At 33.9% G+C, this 26,528-nt stretch overlaps 1 protein-coding gene across 3 annotated transcripts in view; it reads right to left on the bottom strand.

The window, feature by feature from the left end:
- The window catches only part of LOC106790724 (nesprin-1), a 47,755-nt gene that overhangs the window by 8,660 nt on the left and 12,567 nt on the right, over positions 1 to 26,528 (bottom strand). Inside the window, exons 6-28 of one of the 3 annotated variants that reach the window (XM_014755830.1) lie at positions 26,125 to 26,148; positions 25,641 to 25,819; positions 25,096 to 25,498; positions 24,840 to 24,986; positions 24,195 to 24,738; positions 22,195 to 23,878; positions 21,995 to 22,103; positions 21,898 to 21,912; positions 20,725 to 21,769; positions 15,099 to 20,642; positions 14,717 to 15,005; positions 14,106 to 14,625; positions 13,442 to 13,893; positions 13,136 to 13,331; positions 12,233 to 12,391; positions 9,887 to 12,134; positions 4,781 to 9,792; positions 4,002 to 4,652; positions 3,032 to 3,633; positions 2,288 to 2,930; positions 1,821 to 2,159; positions 941 to 1,246; positions 502 to 653 (exon numbers count right to left, since the gene is read on the bottom strand). In XM_014755830.1, coding sequence (XP_014611316.1) covers positions 502 to 653; positions 941 to 1,246; positions 1,821 to 2,159; positions 2,288 to 2,930; positions 3,032 to 3,633; positions 4,002 to 4,652; positions 4,781 to 9,792; positions 9,887 to 12,134; positions 12,233 to 12,391; positions 13,136 to 13,331; positions 13,442 to 13,893; positions 14,106 to 14,625; positions 14,717 to 15,005; positions 15,099 to 20,642; positions 20,725 to 21,769; positions 21,898 to 21,912; positions 21,995 to 22,103; positions 22,195 to 23,878; positions 24,195 to 24,738; positions 24,840 to 24,986; positions 25,096 to 25,498; positions 25,641 to 25,819; positions 26,125 to 26,148 — 21,263 coding nt within the window. Of the gene's footprint in view, positions 1 to 501; positions 654 to 940; positions 1,247 to 1,820; positions 2,160 to 2,287; positions 2,931 to 3,031; positions 3,634 to 4,001; positions 4,653 to 4,780; positions 9,793 to 9,886; positions 12,135 to 12,232; positions 12,392 to 12,879; positions 12,955 to 13,135; positions 13,332 to 13,441; positions 13,894 to 14,105; positions 14,626 to 14,716; positions 15,006 to 15,098; positions 20,643 to 20,724; positions 21,770 to 21,897; positions 21,913 to 21,994; positions 22,104 to 22,194; positions 23,879 to 24,194; positions 24,739 to 24,839; positions 24,987 to 25,095; positions 25,499 to 25,640; positions 25,820 to 26,124; positions 26,149 to 26,528 lie in introns of all 3 variants that reach the window. The other 2 variants (XM_014755832.1, XM_014755833.1) reach the window with 2 other exon arrangements.

Below are 26,528 nucleotides of genomic sequence, written 5' to 3'. Positions count from 1 at the left end.
GTTAAGCACGATTATTATAAATTGTGCAATACTTGCTCGCGAGTTTACCACTAAAATTGGCAAATGATTTTACTTATTTGAATATTTTCTTGCCAAAATTATATATAGATATATATGTATATATATATACATATATATATCTGTGTAGAAAACAAACAAGAACATACAAGAGACGTTTAAACTTAGTACATAATATAATACGATGAAATCTCTCACGAACGTTTCAAGTTTTGAGTCACAACCTATCTAGATTGTAGATAATAATATTTTTTCTAAAGATTATCTGTATATAAATAAGTAAACATTATTAATAACTAGCATTGATATTATAACAGTAATAATAAACGTATAATAAACTATATAAAATTGCATGTGTTCAATTAATTCAATGATTTTTAAATCGAACGTGTCCGTGTATGGAGCGTGTTCAAAAAAAAAAAAAAAAATAAAAAGAAACAAGATAAAAAGAGAAAAAGAAAACGTGTCATTATTCTGACTCACGATTCTGCGGATTTTTGAAGATGTTTGATGCGTTCCTCGAGTGCACATGCCGGGGCTTGTGTGAAAGCTGACAGATAAATAAGTACTGGTCCTGCTAATGTTTGTATTTCCTCTGTTGCCGGTCTAAGTTTATCAGCATCCGTAATTGATTCCTGATTTGGAAAGTAAAACGATATGATTAATTAATGAAATATTATATACTTAAATATTATCATAATATTATAATAAATAAATAGTAAATATTATAATATTATCATATTATCATATAATAATAGTTATATTAGATATTATATAGATAATATAACACTATTATATTATAAAACATATATAAAATATAATACTTTATTATAATATATTAATAGTTATATATTATCTATTACAAATTGATATTATATATCTCTCTAATATAATAAATCAAATGATATAATAATACACTTACATATAAAGCTTTACTGGTATCTTGTAAATGTTGTTTAGATCTAACAATCGTATCGATGAGTTTGCTTTTTTCTTCAATGGCGTTCAATCGAGTTTCAACGTGAGAATAACGTGCTTCCAATTCTTCCCAATGTCTTGAAAGTGCTTCAAGTGCATCTCTACGACCTTCTAAACCAGAAACCAATTCTTTCCATTCGGTAGTTATCTCGGATGATTGTTCTTCTATCTTCTTTTTGTTACGGGGATTAGCCAAATGTAGAACTTCACGACCACGTTCGTTCAACAAATCTAATTCGAACTGTTGATTCTAAAAGAAGAAAAAGTAAGAAACTTTATATCAGACACGTTTTCCTTTGCGTTGTAGTCAAGCAAGGCTTAAACTGACGGTTCTGAATAATAATAACTCTGATATACACCGGTTAGCCTTGCTGGATGACATCATTCGCAAAACTTGACATCATCGTTTAAAATTTCTCAAACGAAATGTCATTGCACCATTTTGTTTACCAACGAAATAACCCGAAACACATATCACTGACACATTTTATAATATTCATTTATACTGACCTCGAGACGTTATTTTTATATATGCCATAATCATTGAATACTCTTTCATCGAAATAAATAATTCATTATTGCCTTTTTCTGTTTTTTTTTTTAAAGTATAATGATAATGCTCGACATTGACCGCGATTTTAACTACACGTTTACCCGTAATATCTACGATACGTACTACATTCTATTTTATAATTTAACATGACTCTATATTTATCTATTAGATTCTAAGAATTGACATTTACGTTTTTAAAACGTTAACGAAAAGTTATGTCATTTACTATTTTAAAATATAAACACTTAAAAAAATCATTATTACTATTTACCTGAATATCATTTAATGCATGCGTAATCTTTTGAATATTAAACTGCAAGCCGGCTAACGTTGTAACAGGTTCATCAGTGAATCTTGTCCTAGCTATGACAGCACGCACACGTTCCAAAGTTTGACTGTAATCTCTCCAAGTTTCTGCACCTTGTTCCATGCGAGCTCGTTGAGATCTAGCAGTATTCAATGTGTTCTTTAACAATTGAGTATGCTGTTGTTGTTCGGTACTTAATTCTTCTTGTTCAGAACTATTCAACGATGGCCATATTTTGTCTGCTGCTTGTTGGATTTGTTGAGAAACTAATTCGCGAATCGATGATTCTGTACTGAAGTATATCTACAAATATAAATTAATAATTAATTTAAACATTTTTGCTTCTTGACATATAATTCAATTGTATATATTAAAAAGGAATATTATAAAATTGTATTAAAAGGTAAATATTGAATGATCGAATTTCTCACCTTGTGTTCTTCCAAATCGCTAAGAATATTTTCAAAATCTAGTCCATCTTTATCACTATCCAACCTAATCTCAGCTTCCTTAACCCAATTGTGCAATTTATCAGCTAATTGGGCATAATTCAATCTTAATTGTAAATTATTTTCAATATAATTTCCACGTTCCTCCATTTCTCTGGGCAATGATGTTAACAAAGACATAGCTTCGCTTAACATTTCTTTCAATGATCCTGGCATACCTTCCTCGTGTCGTACAGAATCCTTCAACTTACGAATTTTATCCAAATATTCGTTTATACTGTCGCAAAGAATCCTGTGCTTATTTATTTCTTCTTCGACACTTTGCGGATCCCTTTCTAAAAGTGGCCTAGACTTGACTTCTTTTTCCTTGCTCTCTATCCAATCTAAAATGTCGGCCAATTCTTCGGCCAATCTTCTGTGTTCTGCTGCAGCTAACTCGTGCTTTTCTCTCTGCGTTTCTACGGCTCTTCTGAGACCTTGGAGTTGTTGTTTAAGCGTTTGCAATTGTTCCGTTATGATATTTCTATCAACTGCTGAACCCTCAGCAGCTATTTGTTGTCCTTTATCTGTGGCACTTGCTAGTGTAGCTTCACATTCTTGTATTTTTAATATAGCATCATCGTATCTATATTAAAACGAATTATTATTATTTATTCATTTGTAATAAATAAGAAGAAGAAGAAGAAAAAAAGATTTGAATTTAATAAATAATAAAAATATGATTACCTTTTGATTTTGTCTTCAGTTGTTTGACCAGATTTTTCAATATCTCGAATGATTTCAGTATATTTAGCAATGAAAGTAGTAATTTCACCAACCAATGCTATAAATTGTTGCCGAAGAAGCAAAAGTTGTCTAAGTTTAGCAATTTGTGCTTCCAATGCTCTTATAAGATCATCTTGTTGAGCAAGAATACTTTGAAGATCACCAACATTAGCTGATTGCAAACCGGACAACTTAGATTTATTATTTTTAAGATCATCCAATATTCTTTCATAAGCTGCTAACATTCCTTCGACGTCCTCGATACGCGCACCGATTGGTTTATTCAAATCCTGAAGTTCTTTTTGAATGTCCGTCATGAATTGTACAGCTTCGGCAACTCTAGCTGCTGCTTCTTCAGCTTCGTCAATTTTTTTCTGCAGATTATTAGCCCGTTCGTTTATTACATTGGCCACCCTATCGTGGGCCTCTTTCATGCATTTCAATTGTTCACTGAGTTCTTGTTTATCGGCATCGCTGATAGTTGGCAAAATAGATTTTCCTTGTTGCGTTATCTTTTCAATATTGTCTGCGTATTCTTTGGCTTCTTTCTTTAAACGATCGTACTGAAAAATATATAAAAGTAAGATAATAAATAATATATACAGGGTATCCCACATAAATCTAGTCGCGATTTGCTCCCGTGATTATACATTTAATATTTAATATACTTATAGTAAGCGGATTTTAATGATTTCTATATTAAATTAAAGTATACTCTTTTGTCTACGCGTAGAATACATTTTCGAGTTATAAATCAATCTGCAAAGGTTCATAAAATGTCAGAGAATGCAATGCTGTAAATTGTACAACTTTGCCATTTCTTAGAAAAGTTTTGGTAAATATATTTTTCTACTAAAAGTAAATAGATTTTAATGAATGTTAATTTTGTCTTATGTTCTTAACATATAAAACAAAAAAAACTACAAAATACCTTAGCAAGCTGTTCACGTAGAACATCAACGCTAGATGTTCGTAATTCTAACGAAGTAGCTACTTCTGCTTCATTGATCCACCTCTGACACTTGTCCATTTCATTTTCAAAAGATTTACGTCCTTGAAGTAGATCGTTAAGGGACGCTTGCTTTTCCTTAGCTTCTCTTTTTAATTCTTCGTAATCTTTGTTCAAATCGTCTAACAAACTTTGTAACTTTGCACGATCCTCCGCGTTACATTCCTTCAACATACTGTGTCCCTGTTTTATAATATCATTCAAATTACCTTCGTTGAATGATTCGATTTCAGATTCTAAACTGCTGTGCTGTACAATTTCTTGTTCAACTTTCGAAGCTTTTAAGGGAAGGTATCCGCTAAGTTTCTTCAATTCGTTGCTCTTATTTTTGATCCATGCACGAGCCCGTGCCAGATCGGTTTCAAATTTGCGACAAGCATCCACAGCTGCACTCGCAATTGAAATTTCTTCTTGCAAAATGGTACGCAATTCGATATGTTCTCCGCGCAAAGCTTTCGTATTGTCTTCTAATTGCTGTTGTTCGCTAGTTTCCAATTCGTTTTGCATATTTCCAACGCGTTTTTCAAGCGTATCTACTATCATTTGTTTGCCTTCGGCTTCTTTCAATATACTCTGCAAAGAGTGTTTAATGTTATGCGATTAATACATTAAGATAGATATTTTTATTAAAAATTATATATTGTATTAAATTTTAATGAATACTAAATAAATAACGTATAATTGAAATGATAATTAATTACCTTGAGAACGAGCAATCTTTCTTCAGCTTGTTTACTTTCGTATCCCAAGGGTTCGGTCAATCTAGCGTGTTCCTTTTTCTGTTCAATCCAATTTCGATTTTCTTCGATTTCTTGACGAGTAGCTTCGATACCTTGAGCTGTCATATCCAAAACTTGTGCCTTCCTTTGCAATTTTTTACTTATATCGGTGTAACGTCTCTCAACGAACTTGATCTGTTCCTCGATTTGTTGCGAATCCAAATTACTGACAGAATCCATTACTTGGTCGCCCAATTTTTTAACTTCGTCCAATCTGTCTGTACTCTGTGATTCGAATTCGCCAATTATTTCTTTGATATTAGAAATCTTTTGACCTATCGTAAGACCACTGCCTTTTTCAATGCCATCGGCTTTTTTCAATAGAGCATCAAACCACGATTGAATATCTTGCACTTGATTTCTATACTTTTGTATCAAATCTTGCGACGCCTGTTTACCGACAATCGCATCCGTCAATTCAGCTTCCAATTTATTAAGCCCATCTTCGACCTCTTGTATTTCCGGATGCGATGCAAGTTCGATCAAAGCACGGGTACGACGTTCATTGACGTTCACCAATAATTCGTTCATCGTTTGCAATTCGGCTTGAGCTGCCTCGGCACGTAACTTTGCTGGCCTTGATTTCCATTCGGCGCAAAGTGCGCGTTGCTGATTAATCCACATGCACAATGCATTTTTCTGTCTAGTTTGTTCCTCCAAATCGGCAACAACTTTTGTCACATTGGTCAAATGGGTTTGCATTTGATCAATGAGGTCTTCCAATTTCGTACGAATTTCAACTTCCCTTGGTGCAATTTGAACTGGGGGTGCATCCAAAGGACTACCGGGCCTGGAAATGCAAGCTGCTGCTGCTTCGCAAGCCTCGATTGCCAATGCCAAACGCGTTTTCTCCGATTGCAACTTATTATGCAACGTTCGCGCATTTTCCAGACTTTCCTCAGCTTCGGCAAGTTTATCCAAAGGTGCATCCAACTCGCGAACAATTTCAATTTGATAATTATCCAAATTCTTCGCAATACTTTCCAATGTGTTTTCGTATTCTTGGAATTTCGTTAATGAATCCGCCAATCTACCTTTTATTTGTAATGCAGTATTCAACAAAGAATTATAACTATCTTGAACGTTTTGCAATTGGGTTTCTATCGTGTTTTTGATTTCTTTATTTACCGTTACGTATTGATTTATTTGTCCCTGACCCTTAGCTTTTAAATCATCGAGGACAGTTTGATACTTTTGTATTTCTATCAGCAACGATTCGTGTTGTTTCATTTGTGCCATTGTTTGTTCTTTACTAGTTATATAAAGCGAGTTATGAGCCATCAATTGGAAAGATATCTGTAACAACCACTTTTCTGTGTCCTGTAATGCCGCATGATACGCATTGTATTCCTTCATTTCATCCTCGATCAATTTCTTTCTTTCGTCAACGCGATCACCTAAAACTTGCCACTTTGTCAATAATTCTTTTGATCGTTCCAACGTTACATTATTTTCTGCCCAATTAGATAATTCCCCAGCTTCTTCCATTAAATTATCCAAATCGGTCTTTTTACTGTGCACCGTTTCTTGTATGTGCTTGTATCGTTCTAATAATGTTTTCATTTCACCAAATTCACCTTTAGTATTTGGCAAATCTTCCGTGGATTCGTAAGTATCGTCCAACCATTTTTTAAATTTGTTATAAGCTTCCAAATGATCCTCCCATCTGCTGAGAATAGATTTAACTCGTGCTTGACTGGTATTTAAATCCATGGTCAATTGTTCCCAGTTCGATCGTAGATCAGCCATATCTGTTCTTAATTGATCTTGTTGTTCTGGTAATGCCGTGTTAATTGCCTTAACGAATGCATTCTGTAACGTAGACAATAATTGTTGACCTTCGGTTATTTGCGAAGCTGCAACCTTAAGGATTGCTAATTTATTCTTAGCCCATGCCTCGTCACCCGTACCAACGCAATCTTTTACTGACTTTTGCACGGTACACAACCAATCTTCCATTTCCTTTTTCGCTTTTAAAAATTCCGTATGATCTGATAGATTTTTCTCAACCTTGGAAACCAAACTTTGCGCATCGGTTAACAGAGACGTGTAAGACGATTGAAGTTGTACCGTTTTGTCACGCGCCAAACTCCATGCACTCATTTCCAATAAGGCCTCGCATTTGTCGTTCAAATCTTCCAGAACGGGTTTTTGTTCGACAGCTTCGTCGACCAATTGCTTGCACCGAGCTAAATCTACTTGAGTTTTATTTTCTTTCGATTGTTCGTCGATTACCTTCTGTTGGAAATAATCGATCCATGCTTTCATGTTATCAACAGCAGCCGTGAATTGCGACCACGTTGATATGCAATTGTTAAGAGTTTCGTAGGAATCGTGACACTGTGATTGTAATAAAGACCAATCATTTTGCAATTGTTTGACATCTTGTTTGATAGAATCCTGACCCTCCGTACCGGTAGTCGAAATTACGGCATCTCTTAATTCGATTACTTTCGAGATTAATTTGTCACCCTTCGGCAATGAGGAAATAATTTGACTCACTTTATTTTCACGTTCCAATACTTGTCCTTTATCGCCATGAGTATCACTATGTTGTTGAAGTTCAAGTTTTGTTTGACGTACCCAATCGGCAGCTTCGTTATAAGCTTGCTGAAACTTTTCGTGATCCTTTATTTGATTTTCCAATTTATTTATTTTATCGGCAATCGATTGTTTAATTGATTCATATTTAGTGATGGTTCCCTCGTACGGACTTTTTTGTATTGTCGAATCTTCAGCGAGACGCGTTTTAAGTCGATTCAATGAATCACCGTGGCCAATTATGTCTCTTAATACAGTTTTGAATTTTTCCAAAAGAGCACGCTTTTCGCTGAGATCATTTCTATAGATTTCTTCGGCCTGAACTTTGCCTTCGACCTCTTCGATCCAATCAGCTATCATTCTGTGAATTTTGTTCAATTCTTCGAGTACACCTGCACGTACGGAAAGTTTTTGTCTAGCAATTTCAACGTCGGCTAACAATTTGTCGAATTCAGCTTTAAGATTTTCGGTATCCTCTTGAATTTTAACAGCACCGTTTTGTTCGGTGTTCATGATAACCTTTTCTTTCAATTCCAATGCATAACGTAATTTATTTTGACCCTGTTCCAAGGTTTGCCGTATAGTTTTACAAGTGTGCAATTTATTATTAACTTCCTGCAATGTACTAGGAATTTCCATGCACTCAACCAATTTGTTTCTGGTACGTTCAATCCAATCCTCGCACTCTTGATGCAACGTATTGTGTTGTTGATGTTCCTGATAATGTAATTCCAATCGTCGCATAATTTCTTTGGCAAGCGACAAAAGTGCATTGTATTTGGTGGTCAATTGAGTAACCGCGTTTGAAATTCTAGTGTCGGCACAGGTTTCTACCAACATTTGGGCTTTCATATTCAAACGATCTAATTCCTTTTGCCAATCGAATAATGTTTGCAAATGTACTTGGAATTGTTCGAGAACGTTTTTCTTTTCTTCAAGACTGTCCTGTAATTTATTATAAGATTGTACGAGTTGTTCGGTTTGAGTTAACCATTCGGCAGCTTCAGAAAATTGTTCCTCGTATTGAGTCCATTTTACAATGGCCTCTTCCAATAAAGATTTTGTAGTACCCAACGAGTCCACGTAATTATCGTATTCGTCTTGCAACAATGCTACTTCCTCCTCGATAATTTCTTTATCCTCAGCGTCAGCAATTTGACAGGCAGCATTACCACGTTCTAAAGCTTTCTCAAGTTTTTTCTGTCCCTCTGAAAGTTCACACTGCAATACCTTCAATTGTGTAATCTTACTTGCTATCGATTCCTTGTCACCCGTTGGTTCCGAACATTTCCCTAATCTTTCTTTGGCAACTCTTATCCATTGTAAAAATTCATTACCACTATCGATAAATGCCTGATGCTGTTCAACCGTTTCCTTTTGTTTCGCATAAAGTTCTTGGGCGTGTTTACTTAATGTTTTATATTTAATTGATATCTCGGTTGCTGGTGTTGCTTGTCTAAGATCTTCTGCTTTAGTTGCTACTGATTGAATCATTGGTTCGAATGCAACGATGTCTTGTACGATACTATTCGTCTGACGCAAATTAGCTTTTCTTTCCCCGATCGCTAAAGAACTCAAACCGGCTGAACCTTTTTTAGCTTTCGATACTTTTTGTTCCCAAACCTGTTGCAATTTCGCTTCGCGATCGTTGATCCACTGTTGCAATTGCGAATAAGATGAACTATAATCGGCCCATTGTAAAAGACTAGTTTCCAAGTGTACTTTAGTAGTTGATATCTTCTTAACTAAACGTTCCCAATCATTTTGTATATCTTTCAATTGCGAACCGATTTCTTCCCGACCATCCGATCTTGTATTTCTCATAACCTTTTCACCGCAATTTATCGTCAAGTGTACCAAATTTTGTCCCTCCTCGCGTTTCCTCAACAATTCTTGTATTTTGTCCAATCTGTTTTGCAATTCGTTTCTACTACTCGTAGATGCTGCTTCCGTTCCTTGTCTTATGATTTGTTTTGCATTTTCAATCCAATCCCGTGCCTTCCCGAGATATGCTTCGTACTCCTCGTGTTGAGCCAAATTAATTTCTACTTTGTTCAGTACATCCTTAGCAAGATTCACTTGCACTTGATATCGCGAATTTAAATGACGTAATTGATTATTAACGTAAGTATCCAAATGAGAGGAAAGCAGACCAGAAGCTGTTTTATTAAATTTGTCGAATTGTTCTTGACCCTTGGTCAAATTGTTCAATATTTCTTTGACCTCTTGCACTTGCTTTTGTTTCTCTTTAACGTTTGGTAACAACGCATTCTTCTGTGCTTTAATAAGAATATCAAATTGTTGCAACCAATCGCTAAGTCGTTCATATTCGTCTTTGTAATCGCGCCACTGACTGATAGTTGATTCCAATTGATCCTTTTGTTGTTTGATTTCTGCAGAAAACAAAAATATAAATATTATTTTATTATATTTTTAACACAAATTAATATTTAATATGATATATAAAATAAGAAAAGAGAATGTTACCTTTGAACAATCCTTCGAAGCTTTCTGTTAAAGCACGAATCTCATTTTTGATGACTTCTTGCCCCTGAACATTGGTACCAACGCATACAACTTTTCCAGTGTGTTGCAAATGTTCTACCAAAAGTTCCCCTTGGGCTTTTTTATTGAGAAGACTTTCCAATGGTGCTACAGCATTTTCAATCGCTAATTTATCGCTCAACGATCTCTGTTTCATCGCGGGTATCTTTTCGCGCGCACGATTAAGCCAACTAATCAAATTGTCGTGAGCTTCTTTGTAAAGCCGATGATCCTTATATTGTTCCTCGCGTTCCGTCAATAATGATTTAATTTTTTCAAACAGCATATCGAATCTACCCAATATATCTTGGGCGTGAGAAGCAGCCAAACCTTGTTGACCGCTGGCTATCATTTCGGCTACTTTGGCTTTCAAACTTTCGACTTCTATGTTCTCGCATCTAATTTTCTCTTCCAATGCTTTTATACGTTCCAATTGGCTCCTTTTTTCTGTCATTGTCGCTTGGAATTGTGACATTTCTTCCAATGACGTTTGCATGTACTCGTTAGTTTTATTAATCGATTGAATTTGTTCGAGTAAACCGGCCCATTTGTTAATAGAATCGTCCAAATTCGTTTTGGTTTCGAGCATTTTCGATGCAACGGCACTCCATTGTTCTTGAAGATTCGCCAATGCTTCGTTTATCGCTTGATGTCCACTCGGTGCTGTATTAGCCAAAACAGCTTGGGCCAATTCAACGATACTTTGAACTTTTGTAAATCCGTCCTCTTTATACAACAATATATCTTGCATTGTTTCCATTTTATTTTCCAAATCCTTTTGCGAAGACGCACTCAAATCCGAACAATAAGCCAATTTGTTTTTGATGTCGTTCAACCATCTGCTACATTCGGATAATTGATTGTCGAATTCTTGATGCACGGCTACGAATTGATGCCAACGATTGTTCAAATCTTTAACTTTACTCGATATTTGTTGATACTTAATACTCAATTCGGATATGTGCGATGTTCTCGAGGATAGATTTTTATGCAACTGTTGGGCCCTTTCGGTGACCGCGTCAATTTCAAGTTCCTTAGCACGTACCTCACCTTGCAGGGAACGCAATTTTTCCAATTGATCTTTCTTTTCCCCAAATGTCGATTTCAAATCTACAGCGTGAAGTTTCGTATCCGTATCCTTGATCCAAATCAAACATCTTTCCTTAAAGTTTTCAAATTCGTTCCACTGTTGTAATTTATTTTCCAAAGCTTCTATGGTCGATTTAACAGCAGATATTAAACCTTCCCATTCCTGTTGGGACGAATCTATCTGCGATCGTATATTTATTTGACCGGTTTCCAATGTACCGGGTATCACTTTTTCACCAAGAACACGAATTTGTTGTACCCTCGGTTGTTCTTCCGGAAGTGTATGCAAAAGATTTTGCAAACGATCCAAATTCGTATGAAGTGAAACTCGTTCTAATTCTGTATCGCCCCATAGATTAACAGCATTATGGGTTGCATCCAACCATTCGTGTGTATCTAACACTGCTTTACTATACTGTTGATGATCACTGACAATTCCCTCGTATCTTTCGACAAACGTTGTGGCACGTTTCAATACTTCAGCGTGCCTGCGTTTCAATTTATTTATTATAGAATCAATTTTGTCCGTACGTTCTGGAAGATTATCAGCTTTATCCGAAAGATCTAACAAATCCTGTTGATGTACTTGAACGTCGTGCAAGAAAGAACGATATATTTGCAATTGTCCACGTTTTTCGTCCAAAGTTGTTTTCAATTCTATGTCCTCTTTCAATTGGGATTCCGCATCTTTCAACCATTTTTCAAATCCTTCGCTACACTCATCGAAACCTGACCATTTAACGATTCTACCTTGCAAATCACGTTCCGTTGATGCAATGTCGTCGTACAATCCTTCCAAAACTTGTTGAAGGTCCGATAACTCTTGACGAATGATTTCTCTTCCCTCTACACCGGTTGTAGGATACAAACGTTCACCTGTCTCAATTGTACTGTTCAATAAAGACATTGCTGATGATTGTCTTCCTAAAAGTTCCTTCAATGTATCAGCCTTTAATATTAATTCTTGATGCGTGCCGCACAAATTGTCCGCAACCGATTGATAACGTCCCCTTGCTGTAGCCAACCATTCTGAACATTGTTTGTAACGTTCTAGATATGCATTATGATCTGAACAAGCTTGTTCACATTTTTTCATCAGTTCCTACATATAAATTACGTTCATTTGATTTTATATTAATTGATATGTTTATATATTTGTTGTTTAAGAAAAAAAATTTATTATATTTTTGTTAACATTACCTTAGCAGTACTCTGTACTGATTGAAATCTAGAATTGATTTGTTGCACGCTAGAAGAAAATCTAGTCTCCCCACTGATCTGGATCAACTCCGATGAATCAAATCCGTATCTCATTTTATCGAAGTCTACCTCGTTTTGCCTGAGATTTGCGATTAACGTCTGCAGCAAACATAAATATAAAATGTGTTTATATTAATTATTATATATAATATTTTTTGTAGAATAATTATTAATTATATACAAAATTATCACATGTGTTACATATATTTACAAAAGTTGATGTGTTATTTAAATAAGATATTATCTTATATATATAATATATATATGCACGAGCGGTGTTAGTTATACTTTTATCATATTATATTATAAAATAAAAAGCATTAATTTGAGCGTTAAATAATAATTAATGAGTATACATATATATGTATAAAAATACGTATGTATTTTATATACGTAAAAAAGAGTATGCTTTTAAATAGCCCATTGATAATTCTTATTATTATTACTATTTATTGCAATAGAAAAAAAATAGCAAGGAAGAGTGATCAAAAAATGTTTTTTTTTTGTTTTAAAAAAAGCCTGCACCATTCACATTTTGCATTTTGCAAGGCATTTGCTTGTAGATAAAATTATCTACACACTCTTACTTGTTCAAGGTGGTCACCAAGCGCCACCAATTCAGTTACATCCGTATTCCGTGATTCAGCGACCTTTTGTAGTTCCTAAGAAATTTCATTTTTATATACAAATTTGGAATTAAACAAAATAATAAAAAACAATTCTCTTCCAATTTTAATCGATGTTAGACGCGATTCTTCTTTCTTAAATATTAAGGATTCTAAATTGTTAAACTATAATTAAAGGTAACAAATAATTAATATATATTTTTTAACGATAACTTACTTGATATTTTTCCAATTGTTCTTGTTTTTCTTCGATCGTATTTTTCATCGAATAATTTTTCAAAGTAGTTTCCGCATCGCCCAGCCAAACAATTAATTGTTCCAATAAATTTTCGTATTCGTTCCATTGTGCCATTCTTTCTTCTATGCAACGAATTACGTCACTGACCGCATTAGCAAAATTCTTGCTCTCGAATCTGTCAAATAAATCAACGAAATATATGTAAACGATTATTAAGCGAATTTGTGTTTGTTCGTTTTCATTTTCTTTATTTTTTTTTTGTTTTTATTTAAATTTATTTATTACCTTAAATTAGCCACGTCTTTTCTCATGCACTCGTAATATACCTTTGGTGATAAACTGCTTGCATTTTGGGAAACATGTTCCGCCAAAACATTTAATTTCAATTCACCTTCATTCTGTTTGTCCTGTATTTCGAGTACTTTATCCAATCTATTTTGTAAAGTATTTTTATTAGCAATGGAATCGCTGTAACTGATCAATTGTTCCCACTGTTGTTTCTGGTAATCCTGATAGGCACGATAAAGATCTTGAAATTGTTGGAATATATCAAGGAACTCTTCTAAACTGGCTATAGATTTCTGCGATTTATCAACAAGTTTCTCGTATCTATCGGAAACCGATGTAACTTTATCTTGAATGTCCAATGGTGCTTGTGCAACTTGAATCAAAGCATTTGCTTTTTCGGAAATTCCTTCTATTATACGTTTATGAGCAAGGATTTCTTGATGCAACGTCTGCAATATCATTTAAAAACGCATTTAATTTCATTATAACATCTATATTTATTTATTTTTAAGTTATACTTCTTTTGTGGCGCGTTTGGGAAAAAATGATGAGAATGAATACCTAATTCATACCCATTATTTTCAATACTTTTTATATTAACATTTAATTATACTTATTGTTTTTATCACTGTCGCATAAAATATATTTGCGAGTTACTTACTTTATTCTTCAATAATTTCGATTTGATTTCTTGCAATGAAGGCCAAGTTACTGGTGGATCCTGTTTTATAGCTCTTTCCATGGTATTCAACCAAAGAAGCGTTTGTTGCAATGTTTCTTGATAAGTAGACCATTGCAATGATTGAGCATCTTGTTTCTTTTGTTGTTCGGTGATACCTTCAGCAAGATTATCCCATCGTTCTCTTACACGTCTTATTTCATGTCGTATAATTTCTCGACCTTGAGCTGAGGTATCTGGTAAGATTCTTTCACCAGCTGCAGCTAATCCGGATAAACGATGTTCCGCTTGTTCTTTCTCAGCTAATAACGTTTGCAAACACAATGCTCTTGCTTCGAGATTTCCACCAACGTCTTCTCTCTTCAAAGTGGCCAAACTTTGTTCCAATGGTGTTAACCATGCATCGATTGATTTCAATTTATCTTCGTACGTTTGATGATCGTCTATGATACTTTGACAACGATTTATAACTTCTTTACTGAACGTATGAAGTAATTGATATCTGAAATAAATCATTTTAATTATTATTTATTTAAGAATTTATTTATATAATATATTTGTTTTTGTTTTCCATATATTGTATTTCTCATTACCTGTAGCTGATTTGAGAAATTAAAACTTTGATACGTTCGAGACCGCTGGAATGCAATAAATTGTGAGATATATCCACGAACGCATCGATTTCTTGTTCTTGTTTCAATATAACGTCACGTTTCTCTTTGAACATTTGAAGCCTGGCTTCTTTATCCTTCAACGTTGGTTGCAATTGTTGATCTCTAAATGCAGCTTCCATCGATGTGAACCAACGTCCATGGGCTTCCAATTGATCCTCGAAATCTTGCCATTTCTTTAAAGCAACTTTTTGCTTCTCTTCAACAGATTCTTTAAAAAAGAAATAACGAAAATTATATTAATAATATGATTTTATTTTTTTTTAATGAAAATAAGATAACATATAATAGGAATAATACTTACCAATTTCAGTTAGATATTGAGATAGACTCTTTTCCAGACTTAATACTTCTTTATTGATAAGTTCTTGTCCTTTAATTGCAGTACTCTTCATCATAGCTGAACTAAGTTGTTTCAATTTTTCGAAATGTTCAGCACCCTGTATTTGATTGTCCCTCAATAAAGAAAGTGTCGCCAAACGACGAGTAATTTCACTTTTTTCTCCAGTAATATCATTACATTCGGCAAGTTTTTCCCGTTCGCCGGTTAACCAATTTGAAAAGTATTTGCATTGCAGATTAAAGCAATTATGTTTTTCGGCACAATCCTCTAAATTCTCTAATAGGTGTTGAGATTTAGCAACGATATCGTTAAACAATTGTTTAATCGTTTGCAGGTATATATTCAAAGACGTGTCCTTGGTTTGATCGATTAATTGTTGAGCTTTGTCGCAAGCTGATTCGACCAAATTCTGATGGGACATTATTTCCTGATGCATTATCTTATGATTTTGTAATTGAGCTCTTTTTTCTTCCAAAGAAGATTTTAATTCCGTGTGCTGTTCCATGGCACTTTCAACGTCACGAAGCCAAGACGTTAATTGTTCTTGGGACAACGTGAATTCGGCAAAATGCATCAAACATTGATCTAATTTTTGCGTTGCCGACTGGAGATCTTCGGAAAATGTATTCCACAAGGTTCTCAAATCCCTCAATTGTTGTCTAACAGTTTCACGACCATCCGGTGACGTATGGGAATAAAGTTTTTCCCCGAGATCAATGACAGATTCGAAACGTGCATTTTCTTTGGTTCGAGTATCGCTGAGATCTCGAATAGCTTTTTGTCGATTTTGCAATAACGAAAGATTACCAACGATTTCGCTGTGTTTCTTTAATTCTCCTTTAACACCGGAAATCCATTTAATCAATTCGTTGTATCTTTCATTGAACGTACTGTGCTCCTTTACGAATTGTTCGTATCTCGATACAGATTCTTTTACTTGATTTCTAAGCGATTGATATTTCGTAGCCTGACGTGATATTCTCGTTGACAAATCCGAACTTCCCTCGATACTTTGACTTTTCTTTATAGCTGAACTAAACTCGGAACCCTTTTGTGCTATGCATTCTTCCAAATTCTTTAATTTTTGTAAATGCATACGCTTGGCTTCTTCCGTACTCTTTAAACTTTGATCTTTCAATTGACTGTCCATTTGTTTAGTCCACGCTTCCAAATCTTCGACAACTTTTTCGAATTCCGACCACTGATTAAAAAGATGATCCAATACGTCAGTGGTAGCTGAACAACGACCCAAGAAATCTTCCCAATTCTTTTTCTGTTCTTCGAATGCTTTGATCAGAGCCGCGTGACCAGGAATAGATGTTTGTTCAAGAATGATATTTAATTGTTCGTTACAATCGGATAAAACGCGATCACCCTCAGCTTTACGTTGTAAAACATTTTTAATCAAAGTTGTCTTTGATTTAGCAATGTCCCGTTCAACCGGTAGATCCTCTATGAGTGATGCAGTTTCATTGATTATCGTGTTAATCCAATCGCGAGTTTTTTCAAACGTTTGCAAATAAGATTCGTGATTGGATACGTATTTGTCAGCTATTCTAATTCGATCTTCAACATTGTTAGATAGTTTTTCGTATGCTGCAACAACGCTGCTTAACATTTCGCTAGCTTCGTCGTCCGGTGTTTTGCCTAATCGATCTTCCAATTGTTGTAAAATATTTTTATGAACGTTAACGTCTTGCGCAATAGCTTTATAGGATTGAAGTGCAAGCTTTTTTTCTTGAAGATTCGGTAGGAGCATCTGTTTGTCGCCTAATTTAGCTTCCGCATCGATAACCCATTGTTTAACTTGCGAATATTTATCTTCAAATGATGAACGATGCATCATGTCGCTTTCAATTCGTTTATAAATGACGTTGGCATGATCCGTCAAGGCATCTACGCGATTACGTAAATTTCTTAATTCGGTTCTGATAAATTCACGACAGTCGGGAGTGATCCTTGCGAAAAGAGCTTCACCCAATTCCGCGGCATGATTCATAATTGATTGACCAGTTTCCCTTTCCTCCGCGAATGCTTTCAATTCCTTTAATCGCGACTGATAAAACGTCATTGGCTTTGGACCACTTATCTCATCGAAAACTTTTAATTTACGTTCAGCATTATCTATCCAAGATTGTAATTCCGTGGTACTTATTGTATACTGATCTCTACTATCCTTTAATTCACGTAATCTGTCTAAATATTGTGACAAAAATTTGAGTATCGATTGGTATCGACTGTCAAGATGTCCTACGTATTGTTTAACACGAGATTCGGGACTAACTTTGTTAATATCCTCGCCTAAATTAATTACATCTTGCAAAACCGTATGATAATCTTTAGCAATGGTTTTCAATTGTTCGATTTCTTTGATCTTATTTTCTATCTCATTTATATTAAGCAATATCGATGCTTCCGCTCTTATTCTATTTTCATTTTCCTTCAACCAGGTGACCACGCTTTCGGATAAATTTTCATAACGTTGCCATAACGTAACGTTGTGTTCTAACAAAGATTTAATCTTTTTATAATTTTCCTTCAACGATTCCAATTCCAACGATACCTTGTCACGTTCGATTCTAAGAACATTAGTGATTTCAGGACTCTCCACGGTTTCCAATAGTTTCAATGAATTATCAACGTCATCTTTTCTGGCGTCGCAATCGTTAATACCAATTTCAACGTCTGTCAATGATGCCATTTTAACTTCGAGATTGTAACGATCGCTACTTTGTTCCGGTTCGCACCAAGCAACCTTTTCCTTGTGAATTCCTACCATTCGTTGGAAAGCACCAAATTTCTCGTGATATAATTTCGTTAAGAATGCAACCAAGGTTGCGTTAACTTTTCCTGCGTGACTACTGACACCTTCTTTTCGTAATATCAAAGCTTGAAGTTCCTTGTTCAAAGTAGATTTAGATATGGTTGGATATTCCGACGTAGTTATCGCAAGATTTTCTTCGATCATCGACAAAGTATCATCGCATTCGTCTAATTTACCTTTCAATTCTTGACACTTATTTATTCTACCGAGTATTTTTGTATTTTCACCTGTCAAATCGTCGCATTTAATAATATCTTCGCGAATTTTCGATATCAATTCGCTACATTTTTCAATCTCCTTTCTAATATCTTTCTCTTTTTCGTTCAACGTTATCGTCAACGATTCTAATTTCTCTGCCGCCTCTTTGACTGTCTCAAATTGTTCGTCTAATAATTTTCTCAATGCGTCCAACGTCGGTACGTGGGTAGTTTTATTCAATTTCTTTAATTGTTCAATTTTGGTCTCGATTCCTTGCTTGAATTGCAAATGCGCTGGCAATTCCTCGCGATATCTTATCAAACGCATTTGTCCACTTTCGGAATCGAGTAAACATTCACGAGCTGACGTGAGTGCTTCATTGGTGTCACTGAGCCACCGTGTCAATTCATATTTCGCTTCTTCTATTTGTTTCCAAATAATAAGTTGCGTTTCGTAGAGTTGTAATTTGTCGATAATGTTGCTATAAGTTTCTTGATATTTCTTACGATTTTCATTTAAATTCGAAGTCACCAAATCCGATTTAAAATTGGGCAGAAGTGAAGCATCTTTCGTAATCTGTTGAGCTTTTGATTCCATTTTGTCCAAAAATTGTTTTCCCTTTTTTACAATTTCCAACGCTCTTTTATATTTATCCAAAGCTACTGTTGCTTGTGTTATATCATCGGGAATTTCTTTCACACTTTGACACAACAATGTAGATTCGTTCATGAATCTTTGTAATTTGTCTTCAGCCTCTTTGTATTGTTTCCAATCATTATCCATTTCCGCATATTTCTTTTTTTGTTCTTGAAGAAGAACACTAACCTTTTCCCAATTGGCATCGACGTATGACAAAACAACTTGAATGTTTGTCATAGCTCTTTGATCTTCCTGCATTAAATTGTCAGCTTCGCGATGCAGTAATTGTTTGTCAGGTTCCTTTCCTTGATGTATTTCTATTAATTGTTCTATTTTGTCTACCGCGGGTGCCAATTGTTCGCAAGAATCAACGTTGTCAGTAATATCTTGTAAATTACTTTGAGTTTTCAAGATATCTTCAGTTATTTTCTCTTGCAATTTTTTGAAATTATCCCACCTTGCGCCAAGGGTTTCTAATTTTTCACGTTTAGATGATAATTCGGTTTCCAAGACGACCGCTTTAGCTTCCAAATCACTGACCAAAGCAGACGCTGTAAGTGGATTCTCTTGTTTGTCACGAATACGAACTTTCAATGAACTGTCTATAGCACCTATTTGATTTCTCCATGTATTCAATTTCGATTGTACATCTTGCAATTCTAAAGATAATCTATTCAAATCATTGACAGTTGGTTTACGAGCTTCAGCTTCGTATTTGTAATATTCCAATTGGGCTGTTGTTTCGTTATACCAGCTCATCAGTTCTATCCATTTTTCTAAAATCTTTTTCTTCTGATGTAATTCATCCTCCAAATCTTTATATTTATTAGCTAATGAAATATATATTTCATCCAATGCTGCAGCTTCTTGTTTCGAACCCTGGCCAGATAGACGTTTAACTTCGTCATAAATGGCTGCAAAACTTGGCTGTTTTTCCGAATGTTCTTGAAGATATGCGTGAATGGCTTGCAATGTAGTATCGATGTTATCGATATTAACTTCATTGATATCAGCAATGTTTGATTTTAACGTAGACATCCAATTCTCAAAATCAGCTATTTTCATTTGGAATTCTTGTCTAGCCAATAAAGAATCTGATACGAGATTAATTTGATGTCTTACCGTATCAGCTAGCTTACTGACACGTGCCTTTAAATCTGACATACGATTTTTTAAATTAGTCCCACCTTCCAATGACAAACCGTGAGTAATGTGATCGGATACTTGAGTCAACGATATCAATTGAGCTTGATGATCAGATATTGATTTACTGAAACCTTTCAAATTAGCCAATTCTTGTTCGAGTTTACTGACTTCTGGTGTTTGAATATTGGGAACAACGAGGGATGCTTTCTCACTTTTTTCCAACCACTCGGTAAATTCTTTGGTGTCGCTTTCAAAATTATTCCAACAGGAAACTAATTTATCCAATTTCGTTGTTATTTGTATAGCCATGTCGTGGACGACGTTCCATCTTCTATAAACTGCATCAATTTCATCGGGTGCAGCAGTTCTTCCCGTAATTTGTTGACTAACCGATGAAAGATTTTGAACTTGAGGAAGTTGTTGTTGACATTGATTCTCAAAAGTTTTAGCAATATTTAACATTTTGATAGCTTGCTCAAGATTAGTTGGTTTACTTCCCATCGATGATACTTTCGATTCTGCTTCTTCGACCCAAGGTTTTACCTTTTGAATTCCCATTTCGTATTCTTTCCATGTTGCTAAATTTTGTACAGCTGTTTGCCGTTGTATTTCATTATTTTCTTGAAGCGATTTTACCACTTTCTCAAGACTTTCCAATTCTTTATCCAAACGTTTGGATTCCGTACCATCTGTCTCATCTGTCGAACAATAATTGTTTTCTGTTAAAAACATTATGTTTAAATTAAAAGTATAAAAGTAGAATTAAAAGAACAATCTTACCTGTTTTAAGTGTTTGCGATTCTTCTTTGAGAATTTTCAATATGTTCATCTTTTCGTGAATTTCCTTTTGTAAATGTTCAGTTTTATGTAACCGTTCTTCAGGAGACATAGCATAATTCTCAATTTCTGCCAATGATTGCGGTATCCTCTGTTGAGTCCAATTTTGTAATTCTCCAAATTTCGATTGGAATTTAGTCCATTTAGAATTATATTCCTGAAGATGTACAACAGTCTCGTGTAAAACTTTCAACGTTGTTTCCATTTTCATTTCCGTTTCTATGATTTCTTTTTCTATGAATTCGATTTTCTCGACCGGTGTTACGTCAGATAAATTACTTTGAATTTCACGCAATTTAGTTATCATTTCTTTAGCAGATTTATCCAAAGTCGTGCTAAATTCTTGTTTGTTCTGAAGATCGGCAGACATTTGTGCGGCATCGTTGTAAACGCTCGATTTAACTTTGTTCAATTCTTCTTCAGCTTGTTTCATGAGTTTCAAAATTTCTGCTTTTTGTTCCTCGTAAGCGGCCCATAATTTCTGTGTGTTTTTCAAAGATTTCAAAGTTTCTATACTTTGTCCGTAAGTATCGTTCCAATTAACTTCTAATTGTTGAACCTCGGAAGATATGAAAGTTGGCGCGTGTTGATCTTTCAAAAGATCTTTTCCACGTTGCAACATGCTAACTATGTTAGCCCTTTGTTGTTCCAATTGTTGAAGACGAGTTTCTTGCTGAGCAACAGCAGTTGAAAGACTCTCAGGATGTACCAATGGAACGTCTTCTTTCGATTGTTCACGTACTTTACGTAAAAGGGTACACGCTTCTCTGACTACTTTTCTATAAGTATAACTTTTCGAATAGATATCCGTCTTTGTCATTGTAATTTCTATTGTTGGTATCAAATTTTTATATCGACTTATTAATTGTTCCAATTTTTTCTGTTCAGAAATTGCCTCGTGATCTAAACGATTGGAAATAAGTACATCCAATGTCTGAACCAACCACTTCATTTCTTCACGTTGATTATCAGCTTCTTTAGATATTTTCTATAACAATAATAAAACGTATATATATTTTTTTTTTTAAATAGAATTATTTCTTATACATTTTAAATAATATATTTATTTCATATATTATGTATATAAAGAATATAGAAGAATTAAAGTTCAATTACCGTCATAACTTCAATCTATCCGTACAGCAAGAACAAATATTGATCATATTTTATATATATAAATTTGAATAGTTAATAAAATAAATATTATAAATACCTGAAAAACAGCTTTCTCTTTTTCAAATTCTTCCAGGGTATTAACTTCGTGTAAAATAGTTTTCAAGATACTGTCAACGTGATCCATCCATTGCACCATCTCATCGAATCTGATAAAAAAAAAAAAAGTTGCGTGTGATAAAACATAAAACGATATAAGAAGATATTTAAATAAATATAAAAATCAAATAATCAATATACTTTTTTCTGTAGGCAGCCCATTGCTGAGGAATCTGATAAAGTTGTTCTTTGAGATGCTCTATTTTCTTGGTAGTTTCAATCCACAAATTTTCAGTTTTTTCAATCTCTTGACTCAAACTATTATCATTAGGTTTTAACTGACTATAAGTGGTGCTAATTTTCTTCAACGTCTGCAAACATCTGTCAACGTTTTGAATAACACCACGATTGACAAAAAATTCTTGATTTCGTTGCAGTATACCATCGATATCATCATTTTGAATCAATGCTTGTTGTTCCGAATTAATTTCCATCTCAATTTCTTTGAGATATTGAAGCAACGTTGCTTCGTCCAATCGAAATTCTAATTTCATAAGATGAAGTGGTGCAAACGTTAAAACTTCTTTCCAACGTTTCTGTAAACTTTCAACTGTTTCAGTAACGGGAGCTTGTTGTTCAACAGGTAAAACATTTTTCAAATCTTGGGCAGAATTAATCAAATCTTGAATCCATTTTTCGTATACGTTACTGAAGAAATTTTTATGATACTCAACGGATGAACGATTGTCAATGTGTACATCGTTGAGTAATATTTCAGCTGACAACAACCACTCGGAAATACGTCTTTCGCAATCTTTGAATTTCGTCAAACATCTTATTACTTCTTGTAGACGTTGTTCCCACATTTGTGATAATTGACAAACTTTAGCAAATCTTTCATTTAATTCCTTCAACGTCAAACCATTTTCACTCGTATCTACGTCCTCGCTATTACCAACAGATTTAACTATGCTAGAAAATATCTTGTTCTTAGATTCGAGCATTGATTTGTGATACAATGTTCGGGAGAAAAATGTTTTGTGTCGTTCCAATTGTGCCAATATCGCATCTCTACCACCCGATAAATCAATACTGTTCAATAATTTTTCAGCCTCGTCCAACCACGCGGATATTTCTTTTTTACCATCCTCCAATGATTCTCGTTGTACAAGTAATTGATGATACAAATGCCATTGCATTGGTATCAATGCACGTACCCTTACCAATGCTTCCTTTTCTTTTTTAAGGGTATTCATCATTTTGTCTACTTCGTCACGCGACAACTCTTGTATAAGGGTTTGAAATTTTCTGCTTATATTCTTAAACAATTCTTCTATATCTTTGACCTCGTTGTAAAGGGGCTGAAGTTTTTCACCGTATTCTTTGATACGTTCGGTTGAAGTCAATTGTGTAGTGGATAAAGCTGATTCAGCATTTCTCAACCAATTTTGTAACGTTTCAACTCCCATTCTATAATCCTTTCTATTTCTTAATAAATCACCAGCGTGCATATATTGTTTCGCTTCTTGGAATATGTGTTCCCATTTATTTGTCAAAATTGTATAATGTTCCTTTAAACGAAGTGCTACGACATCTTCCGAAGTGACTATTAAAAATTTAACGGTGTCAGAAAGTTTTTGATGTTTATCTTTCCAAATACTTATGTCTTGGAAGAATTCCATTTTCTCTTCTTCCGGCAAATTCAATGCTGATTCAGCACGAATCAACCAATTTTCAAATTCGTCCGATCCCTCGGTCCATTTCGACCAATATGCGACTACTTCGTCGAGCATACTTTGCACGCATCTCAAATCAACCGAAACGTTTTTCCATTTTTCACCAGTTTCTCGCATAAAACGATCTATTTGTAGGCATTCATCTTTATCTGTGAGTATACATTAAAAATAATTAATAGAAATAATCAATACAAATGTCATTTATATTATCACGTTTCTCAATCTATTTGCAGCGTGTAAATTTTAATAAAAATTATCATAAAATATTCTTAAAGTTCACAGTAACAGTTAATAAAATAATATATATTTGTACATTATACACAAAATTTGTTTCTCAATACCATTACGGACAAATGTATTTTAGGATACACGCAGCAAAATAATTGAGAAATACTTATTAATATGTATTATTAATATATGCAAATAATATTTAAATATATACATATATATATATTTTTTAAGTACCTATGTCACCTTCCCGTTTATATTCGTCGACAACTTGCTGCATATCTAAATAGGCCTTTTGAAATTCTTGAAATATTCTATTTCTAGAAACAAAATTGTTATACTGTTCCAACATTTGTAAAACCTTTTCCTCTGTACCATATTTAATATTCCATCCTTTCAATTTTGTTTCCAACAAATAAAGGAAAGCAACGAGACAACATTTGTGTTCCAGGAACTTTAATTTGATCTTACGCTTGGCTATTTTCGATGGTAAATCATTGTAACGCGTTGTCATATTTTCAAGTTGTTCTCGTGGAACTTGTTGTTGCGCCAATGAAGAATTTTTCGCCTGTTCGAATTTTTTCATCATAGTCGGTAATTCCGAGAAAAATTTCGCGTGTTCTTCTAACTTTTTCAAAATAATATTTGCCGTTTCTTCGGTCATTTCTTCGGGTATATCACCGTCAGAATTTAACAGACCTTCTGCACGAGCAAGCCACCTTCCCGTTAAACCTAAATCCCCAGGTAACGCGGAATCCAATAACCAAACCCAATGCAACATCTACAACAAATTCAAATCAATTTGATACAACCATTTCAAAGTATTAACTGTTGTATAAATAATGAATGAAAATAAAAATGAGAATCATTTAAAATACTTACAAGCAATTCCAATGTTTTCCATAACGTTTGTATATGTTTCAAAAAATCACGTGTTATATTTATTATCGATGGTGTTGTTACCAAACTTTGCAATTTATTATAAATCAATCTTTTCTCTTCTACTTCTTCATTAAACGAAATATATTTCTATAAACAATAAAAATATATATATGCAATTTTAAAGGTTCATAAAATATTTCAAATGAGTGTTGTAACGTAAAATTATAATTAAAAAAAAGAAACAATGATATCATACCGAGTAATTGGTTGGAAAAGAATTAGTTTTATCGAGTTGTTCGAGATATCTTGTCTTATCGTTAAGCCAATTAAGTAGATCGTCGTATTCTTGTTTAATAGACGAGAGAGAATCCGGATTAGTACTTTTTGGATCCGGATAATTGTGTAAAAATTGTGCAACATATGTCATTATAGATTTTTCATCTGGTTGTGGTACGTCAACGTCTTCAGGATCTAATAGACGTGCTATACCAAGTTCAACTTCAGCTATATCAAATGCTGTTTCCAATCTTGTTCTGTTAGTTACTTCTCTCATAGCTGCCATATTCACTAAATTTGATTTGATAGCATCGATTATGGCTAAGAAAGCATTACCATCTCTCCAACTTTCACCAAAATCACGTACTTGTATACCAATATCTCTGAAATTAACGAAAAAAATCCAAATTTATATATTATTTATATATATATATATATTTTTTTTTTCTATACATTTGAATATAAATGAAATAATTATAATAAACATTTTAGAAAATAAATTCTTCATATTAAAGTAATACTAACTTTGGTAGAGTATTGGTAACCCATTGAAGCAAAGTTTTTCTTGCACCTTGTTTCCATTTTTCGCTACTGATACGTTTTCTTTCGCTAGCAGCAGAACCTTGAGTACCAAGACTTTCAAGACTACTCTGACTACCCCAAGTTTGTCCGAGATATTCCAAAGCCCTTGTATTTTCTTCGATCTTAAAAAAAAGATTTGACATTTTTTTCAACGACGACAATGTGTATTTCGTTAAAATAAAAAAATGAAGAAGAAAACGCAATTGAATATGCTATTTCTTTTCTCCCCCTCTCTCTTTTTTTAGCGTGTGCAACTATTATTTAAAAAGAAGAAGAAGAAGACAAACAAACAAAATAAAAAAAAGGAGGAAAATGCGCGATTACATGCACGTGCAAAATGCTTCCAGCAAAATCATCATTTTTCATAGTGAATTTTTTGTAATAATAATTATTCTCACACACAAACTTACGATTACGTTATACTCACCCTATTTCGATCCTTTGATCGTAGCTTGTTTATTGGAATACATACAGTTAGCAATAATGATGATCAATTAGATTAACACTTTATTGAATGTTTAATTATTAATTGAATTAAGTGCAAGAGAGAATAATAACATGTAAAGTTCGTGGTTTATAGCGTATGCTCGTGATTTATAAAATTCAAAGCGAGATCATAAAATTGTACGCGACTACTGACCGTAGACTTAACTTGTTATCTTCTTATTTTTTCTTTTTCTTTTTTTTCGGATTATTTATAAAACATTTTTCAAATAAAAATCTTATATTTTAGTTTATAATGGATCACAAGTTAGTCCACTATTTTGTTAATTAAAATAGAAACGATGAAGCTGTTACATATATAAACATATAATATATATATATATTTAT

This window comes from Polistes canadensis, unplaced genomic scaffold (assembly GCF_001313835.1).
Source record: "Polistes canadensis isolate GaletaPanama2010 unplaced genomic scaffold, ASM131383v1 scaffold_257, whole genome shotgun sequence".
NCBI lineage: Eukaryota > Metazoa > Arthropoda > Insecta > Hymenoptera > Vespidae > Polistes > Polistes canadensis.
The sequence above is the reverse complement of the archived record's forward strand: the minus strand, read 5'-3'. Positions and strand labels throughout refer to the sequence as shown.